The sequence below is a fragment of the Nicotiana attenuata genome, unplaced genomic scaffold, assembly GCF_001879085.1.
Source record: "Nicotiana attenuata strain UT unplaced genomic scaffold, NIATTr2, whole genome shotgun sequence".
In the NCBI taxonomy this organism is placed as follows: domain Eukaryota; kingdom Viridiplantae; phylum Streptophyta; class Magnoliopsida; order Solanales; family Solanaceae; genus Nicotiana; species Nicotiana attenuata.
This window is the reverse complement of record NW_017672676.1, coordinates 149,708-158,325: the sequence shown is the minus strand read 5'-3', so window position 1 is coordinate 158,325 and position 8,618 is coordinate 149,708. Positions and strand designations below refer to the sequence as shown.

The 8,618-nt window shown below is 41.1% G+C and overlaps 1 protein-coding gene across 1 annotated transcript; it reads left to right on the top strand.

Moving 5' to 3' along the window:
• Positions 1-6,299: 6,299 nt before the first annotated feature.
• On the top strand, positions 6,300-8,215 carry LOC109214070. The gene is made up of 2 exons (XM_019377949.1): positions 6,300-6,665; positions 8,069-8,215. The coding sequence occupies exons 1-2, from the start codon at positions 6,300-6,302 to the stop codon at positions 8,213-8,215; spliced, it is 513 nt and encodes a 170-aa protein (XP_019233494.1).
• Positions 8,216-8,618: the final 403 nt, after the last annotated feature.

Here is an 8,618-nt window from a genome sequence, read left to right as displayed (position 1 = left end):
CTTGTAACGGATATGTCCAAAAGGAGTTTGGTCTTTGGTAGGACTCTCTGCTCATGATCCAAATATAGTTATTTCAGATTATGCAGAGTGTAGAAAACATACCGTGTTATCTTGATGAACCAGGTTCTTCACTGATAATTCTCTTGTGTGAGTCTAAATTTGCCAAAATAGAGAAAATATCATTAGAGATTAATGAGTCATTTTAACACATGGCACAAGAGTATACTATGGAAAGTATGAGACTGAGCAAGAATTAATCTAATTATACACAATTTATAGACTTTCTAACCAAAATTTTTTTTTCATTTTTTTTTCGTTTAACCTTGAACTGGTCCTTTTAGGTGATCTTAATCATCCCTAATTCCAACATGTTCCTCTCAAAGTGATCTCTACTTAAGGATTTTGTGAAGATGTCAGCAATTTCCTTGTCAGTAGCACCAAAATTCCACAGTGATCAAGCCTTTCTCATAGTTGTCCCTCCAAAAAATAGTGCCTAACATCTATGTGCTTAGTTCTAGTATGATGAACTGGTTTCTTTGTCATACTAATAGCACTAGTGTTATCACAAAAAAATAAGGATGCAACCACATCAATTCCAAAGTTCAATAATGGTTGTTTGATCCACAACAATTGAGCACAACATGAAGCAACAACAACATACTCAGCTTCAGCAGTAGATAAGGCCATTGAATTTTGCTTTTTGGTAGCCCATGACACAAGACATGAACCAAGGAAGTGTGCCATACCTGAGGTGCTCTTCCAATCCACTAGGACACCTGCATAATCAGCGTCAGCATATCCCACTAGGTTAAAATTACTACCTTTTGGATGCTAAAGGCAAAGGTCAGTGGTGCCTTTCAAGTATCTCAATATTCTCTTTACATTAGTCAAGTGGGACTCCTTAGAATTTGCCTGAAATCGAGCACAAAGACCTACACTGCACACAATGTCAGGTCTGCTAGTAGTGACATATAAAAGAGAACCAATCATTCCCCTATACAACTTCTGATCAACAGATGAACCAGGTTCATCTATATCCAATTTCGTGGATATTGCAATAGGAGTGTCAATTTCTTTAGATGTTTCTTCTTTGTTTTGTTACTAAGGAATAGGTTCATGGACCGGTTCCCTCGAGATTTGAGGATCAGTTCCTCTCTAGTCAGTTCCCCCTGTCATGTTGCCCTGGGTAGAAAAACCTGTTCCATCACTTGTTCCTTCTTCTGGTGCAGCTTCAGTCTGGACTGTGATTTCACCATTTGAATTTCTTATCAGCCCAATCTCTTCATTATCTTATTCCTGCCTTTCAGAAAGAATGTTAGTTTTAAAAAAAATAACATATACATTTTTTTCTACACACATAGTTCTTTTACTGTATATCTTATAAGCTTTACTATGTGAAGAATATCCCAAGAATACTCCCTCATCACTTCTGGGATCATACTTACCTAGGGAGTCTTTGCCATTATTGTGCGCAAAGTACTTGCATTTAAATGCCCTAAGATGGGATATATTTAGCTTTCTCCCTTTAAGTGACTCATAGGGAATCTTCTTAACAAGAGGTCTAGTCATGCAAATATTTATGATGTAGCATGCAAAAATTCAGCAAACTTAGCATTTTCAAATTCAGTTCCATGATCAGACATAATTGATGCAAGTTGATTACCTAGTTGTTTTTGAGTTTTTCTAACAAAAGAAGTAAACATGTCAAATGCTTCATCTTTAGATGTTAAAAATAATGTCCAAGTAAACCTAGAGTAATCATCAACAAGCACCATCACATGTCTTTTACCACCTTTGCTTAATATTCTCATTGGACCACAGAGATCCATATGGAACAGTTCCATCGTTCTGGTGGTACTTACCACTTTCTTGCATTTAAAAGAGGATCTTACCTGCTTCCCCCTTGCACAAGCCTCACAAACTTTGTCTTCCTTGAACTTGATGTTAGGCAGCCCTATCACCAGGTTCTTGGAGACTAATTTGTTGAGTTGACTCAGACTTGCATGTCCAAGTCTCTTGTGCCAAAGGAGGGGATCATTGTCCAACACACTTAAGAAAGTGAGTTCATTTTCTGAAAGCGTGGACAAAACTACAATGCATGTATTGTTTACTCTTTTTCCCTGCAAAACAATCTTGTCAATGGTAAGATTAATCACAAAATATTTGGTAGTGGTGAATGCTACCAAGTTACCTTTATCACATAATTGTGATACACTGATTAGACTGTACTTTAGGCCATCTATCAAGTAGACATTCTCAATAGAGTGAGAGTCAGTATTACCTACCTTTTCAACCCCAATGATCTCACCTTTCTTCCCATTTCCAAAGTAGACATTACCTCCTTTGAGGTCCTCAAGTGAAAGGAACTGGTTCTTGCTTCCTGTCATATGCTTTGAACAGCCACTATCCATGTATTATATTTGGCTGATCCCCTTCACTTGGAACCGCGAAAGGAAATCAGGGGTTAGTCTTAGGAACCCAAACTAGTTTGGGTCCCTTTCTATAGGCAAAAGGTTGAATCAAATTCTTTTTAGCCCAACCTGGCAGCCTATTTTTCCCTTGAACAAATTCTTTATTCTTTTGACTAGCCTTTTCTTTTGCAATACATTCACTTTTATAGTGACCAGTTTTACCACAATGTGTGCAAATTTTGTTCTCGAGAAGTGTGAGGTACTTGCTTTTAGGGTCCCACTTTGGTGCTTGAGTCCCATAGCCAAGTCCTCTTTTGTCGCTACTGTGATGCTCTTGCAACCAAGAGAGTGCATCAGAGGCCTTGTTCCTTTGTCAGTCTTCAAAACTAACCTTACTTGGGCCAACACCCGGTTAGACGGGATAACAGAGTCGATTGAGCCAAATAGAAAGGAAGGATGAGCCGGCATAGGGTATCAGCCTTCGACTGGAAAGACTTGACCGGTGGCTCCGGGAAAAGGCTTTTGTGCTAGAGCATGTTTTGGGTGCGGGCCAGAGTTCAGCGCCAGAGGACGATATCGTCGATTGGATGGGAAGGTTGTTCGTGACCATTATTGAGGAATGCTGTGAGGGAATTGATATAAAGACACCAACCATTCGGAATGCCAAACCAAGACAGGACCTACGGAATCGGACGGCTAGCCCGTCTTTAGTTTGCCAAGAGTCTTGGTAGTGTGGAATTGTAAATTTCTTGAAAAAAGTGCACGGTCAATTGAGGCCTGAACTGTGCCTGTACCTTTTTGTCATTTGCCTCTTTGAACGCTCAGACATTCCTCTTTTGATGAAATAAAAAGAATTGCTTTCTTAAAATTTTGCAAATTTATTTATCGCTTCATTTATACTTAGTTTTTCTTTTCAGTAATCAAAATGATAAAACCCGCGTTCTGCAATTTGGACATGTAACGAACCCCTCGAGCAAAACGATCCAGATTACGAGGAATAAGACGAGATTATGATGCTAGATAATCTCCCACTAGAGATCGAACAGCTGGAAATCCAGAAAAAGCCTAACCTTGAAGATACAGAAGTAATTAACCTGGGAAGCCATGAAGATGTAAAAGAAACCCGAACCAACATCCATCTAGAAGCAGAGCAGAAGGAAGAATTGGTCGAGCTCCTCCGACAATACATCAATGTGTTCGCATGGTCATACAATGACATGCGTGGGTTAAGTACTGATATCATTTCGCATCGATTGCCTATTGATCCCGCTAGACCACCAATCAAGCAAAAACCCAAAAAACTTAAGCCTGACTTGAGTTTGAGGATAAAAGAAGAAGTAACCATGCAGATAGAGGTGAATGTAGTGAGGGTCACCAATTATCCCACTTCGTTGGTGAATATCGTCCAAGTACCTAAGAAAGATGGGAAGATCAGGATATGTGTGGATTACCGTGATCTTAACAAAGCCAGTCCAAAGGATGATTTCCCTTTACCAAACATTCATATCTGCATCGACAACTGCATGAAACATGAACTGCAGTTATTCGTGGATTGTTTCACGGGTACCACCAGATCCTGATGCACGAAGAAGATGCAGAAAAGACATCCTTCACTACACCTTGGGGAGTTTACTTCTACAGATTCATGCCATTCGATCTCAAAAACATTGGTGCTACTTATCTGAGGGCCATGATGACCCTTTTTCACGACATGATTCACAAAGAGATCGAGGTATATGTGGATGACGTCATCATCAAGTCTCAAAAAAGTTTAGAACATTTGGACAACTTGAGGAAATTGTTCGAACGCTTGCAGAGGTACAGCTGAAGTTGAACCCTGCAAAATGCGCATTCGGAGTCCCTACTCGAAAATTGCTAGGTTTCATCGTAAGCGGAAAAGGGATAGAATTGGAACCTTCAAAGATCAAAGCCATTTCCATCGCCTAAAAGTAAGAAAGATGTGATGAGATTCCTGGGTAGACTGAACTACATCAACCATTTCATAGCCTAGTCTACAATAATTTGTGAACCTATCTTCAAGCTACTGAAAAAGGATGCTGCCACAAAGTGGACAGAAGAGTGTCAGAAAGCCTTCAACTGAATGAGTATTTGCCAAATCCACCAGTGTTGGTTATTGTTGTAACCTTTCAGTCTTGGATAATGCCTTTGGATGTGTGTTGGGATAGCACGGCGAAAATGGAAGAAAGGATCATGCCATCTACTACTTAAGTAAGAAGTTCACACCATGTGAGGCCAAATACACTTTGATAGAGCACACTTGTTGTGCTTTGACTTGGATCGCCCAGAAATTGAGGCATTACATGTCAGCATACACCATGTATTTGATATCTCGGCTCGACCGCTCAAGTATATCTTTCAGAAATCGATGCCTAGCGGAAAGATAGCTAAATGTCAGATTCTTCTTAGCAAATTTGACATTGTGTACATAACCCAATAGGCTATCAAAAGACAAGCTCTGGCCGACCACCTTACAGAGAATCCAGTGGACAAGGATTATGAACCACTCACTATGTATTTTCCCAACGAGGAGGTGTTGTTCATGGAGAAGATATCCCAGAGTCATACCCTGGAGAGAATGTTTTTCGACGGAGCAACGAATTTCAAAGGAGTAGGAATTGGGGCATTCCTAATTTCAGAATCAGGATAACATTATCCAGCATCAGCAAAGATAAGTTTCCCTTGCACCAATATATGGCTGAGTACGAAGCATGCATCCTCAGGATTAGGATGGCAATTGACATGAACATCAAAGAGCTTTTGGTCATAGGAGATTCTGATCTATTGATACATCAAGTTAAAGGGGAGTGGTCTACCAAGAACGTCAAGATTCTTCCACACCTACACTGTGTAAAAGAGTTATGCAAGAAGTTCATGTAGATCGAGTTCAAGCATGTTCCCAGGATCCAGAACGAATTTGTCAATGCTCTTGCAACCCTATCATCCATGATTCAGCATCCAGATAAGAATTATATCAACCCTATCGAGGTAGAAATTAGATATCAACATGCCAACTATTTTCATGTAGACGAAGAGCAAGATGGGTTTTAAACCATAGTACCACGACATCAAAAGATTCCTCAAAACAAGAGAATACCCGGAGGGTGCTACTAATAGTCAGAAGCGAGCACTCAAGAGGTTAGAAAATCACTTTTTCCTTAATGGGGAAGTCCTATATAGGAGGACCCCAGACTTGGATTTGTTGAGATGTGTAGATGCCGGTGAGGAAACCAGACTATTAGAACAGATACATGCAAGAACGTGTGGACCCTACATGAACGGTTTCACCTTAGCCAAGAAGATCTTGAGAGCCAGATACTTTTCGATGACCATGGAAAGAGATAGTATCCGCTATGTGCAGAAGTGTCACCAGTGTCAGATCCACGGGGATTTCATCCGGGTTCCGCCTATTGAGTTAAATGTAATAAGTTTGCCTTGGCCGTTCGCCGCTTGGGGCATGGATATGATTGGACCAATAGAGCCCACTGCATCAAATAAGCACCGTTTCATCTTGGTAGCCATTGAATATTTCACCAAATGGGTCGAAGCATCTACCTATAAGGCCGTCACAAAGAAGGTAGTGGCGGATTTCATCCGAAACAACATCGTTTGCCGATTAAGGATAACCGAGTCAATCATCATTGACAATGCAACTAACCTCAACAGTGATCTTATAAGGGATATTTGTGAGAGGTTCAGAATTTTCCACCGCAACTCCATAGCCTACAGACCACAAATGAATAGAGAAGTTGAGGCAACCAACAAGAACATCAAGAGAATTCTGCGGAAGATATTGGACAATCATAGGCAATGGCATGAGAAGCTATCCTTCGCCTTACTGGGTTAACATCTATTAGGGCAACGCCATACATGTTGGTATATGGCACCGACGCTGTGATACCCGCAGAGGTCGAGATACCATCCTTAAGAGTCATCCAAGAAGCCAAGTTAGACGATACAGAGTGTATATGGTTCAGACAGGAGCAACTCATGCTCATTGATGAGAAGAGAATGGATGCAGTATGCCATGATCAGCTATATCAAAATAGGATGGCCAATGCAATTAACAAAAGGGTGAAGCCTCTCCAGTTTACACCGGGGCAATTGGTTCTGAAGAAAATCTTCCCCCACCAGGAAGAAGCTAAAGGAAAGTTAGTTTTGAATTGGCAAGGTCCTTACGTGGTCCACCGAGTGTTGTTGGGTGGAGATCTAATCTTGGCAGAGATGGACGAAAGGGTCAGCACGAAGCCTATCAACTCAGACGCAATCAAGAGATAATATGTTTGAAGGTAATAGAGTTAGGGTTTGGCTTACGCTCAACCTGACTTCCCATGGAGGGATACGTAGGAAACCCACATAGGTTTCGGTTTTTCTCCCATTTCTTTTGTAATAGAAGATCCAAATATCATTTTGTGTGTTGCTCGGAACTACGCCACGACTTAATTTCCTCTAGAAGGAATACGTAGGCGATCATCATCAAATTCAGTCATCTTTTGAAATTGAACTAGGTTCTAGCCTGATTCCATTTGGATACGTAGGTAGTCTGAGTCAAACTCGGCCATTCCATTCTGAATCTCATCATTTTGCATATGTTGTAATCGAACTACATCTTGACCTGATTCTGTTTGGATACGGAAACTACCTGAGTCAGGCTCGGTCATATTTATCATGCTTTCTTTATCATCATCATCGAACTACGTCTTGACCAAATTCTGTTTGGATACGTAGGCAACCTGAAAGGGTTCGGGCATAACCCTAGGAAACCTTTATAATGCATTAGTTCAGATTAGGACATAATCGCAACGGCAAGCAGCCGCGTCATCAGAAGCATCGTGAGGATTGACATCAATGGGATAGACTTTTCAAGAAACAACGCTCACACTCAAGGAACCTTCAAAACATGTCATAATCCAGAATGACGACATTTGCCATAAAACAAATATTTTCAAAAAGTATTTTCTAAAAAATATCGTAATTTGTTCCACCTACCGATCTTCATGGCGTAACCTATTAGGACTGGGGCAAAGCCAGGACTACGGTCGACACAAACCAAAACCCCCACCCCCCGCGCTAAGAAGTTTCTTTGAGAGCAGGGCCAATAGGACATAAGGAACTGTTGGAAATACACTGGGGCAAATGACGGATCCGCCGCTCTCTCAGGACTATCATCCCTCTCTCTCTCTCTATTTTAAATTTTCCTGGCACAACGGAAACTAACTCTAAATCCCTGCAGGTATTACGGAATCAGAACGCTAACGCAAACGAGGCATATTGTATATAACAAACCGATCGCTCAATTGAACAAGAGCATGTTGTACATAGTGAGATGCTGGCTTCACCAACTGGAGCCTTGTATATAGCAAATCTCAACTCAATCGATCGGAGTGCACTGTACAAATCAAACGTCGGCTTCGCCAATCGAAGCCCTATATAAAGTAAATTGTTTTGCTCCGCCAACGGGAGCGATCCGCACCGTCGCTCCATCACATCGGAGACAAGAATAGATAGTTGCAAACCTCGTCGCCAATGTTCTGCAAATCGATGGCCACAAATTAGCCTCGCAGTCAAGAATATCTCTTGGGCATGCTTTTCTTTTACTTTATTGTTATCTTGAACTTTTTGACGCTTTGCTCGTGCAGCTTACAGGCATGATTGTGTTTTCCTTCAAGTCAATCGCTCCCATCAAGCGGAGATACTTTACATTTTCAGTGCAAAGATCTCCCAACAAGCCTCTCGCATTTTACAAGTCAATTGCTCCTATCAAGCGGAGATACTTTACATTTTAAGTGCAAAGCTCTCCTAGAAAGTAGAGACGCACTCTACAAGTCAATCACTCCCATCAAGCGGAGATATTTTCAATGCAAAACTCTCCCAGCAAGCAGAGATGCAAGCCAACTACTCCCGACACTAGGAGACTCAATCCTCCGTCAGCTGCGGAATGGAACACAGCCCGGCTAACAATCCAGTCAAATTCAAGTATCCCATCATCCCTGTCCCAAATAAGGGCAAGGCATTATCATTATTGCATCATTTACATCACATCTTAACATATTCTATATTGCAATATATAGGTATGTGTATATTTTATTTTTTGCAGGAACAAACATCGTAACGTGGAATTCCTTCTAAGCAGCAAACAAAACTACAATGCTATGAGGGATAACAAACTCATAAGCGGACCAAGGACCC

Excerpts from the sequence above, each read along its gene's own strand:
- LOC109214070 (XM_019377949.1), top strand. The coding sequence starts at position 6,300 with ATGTTGGTATATGGCACCGACGCTGTGATACCCGCAGAGGTCGAGATA. Across the intron at positions 6,666-8,068 it reads TGGCAGAGATGGACGAAAGG|CTTACAGGCATGATTGTGTT; the intron begins GTCAGCACGAAG and ends TTGCTCGTGCAG.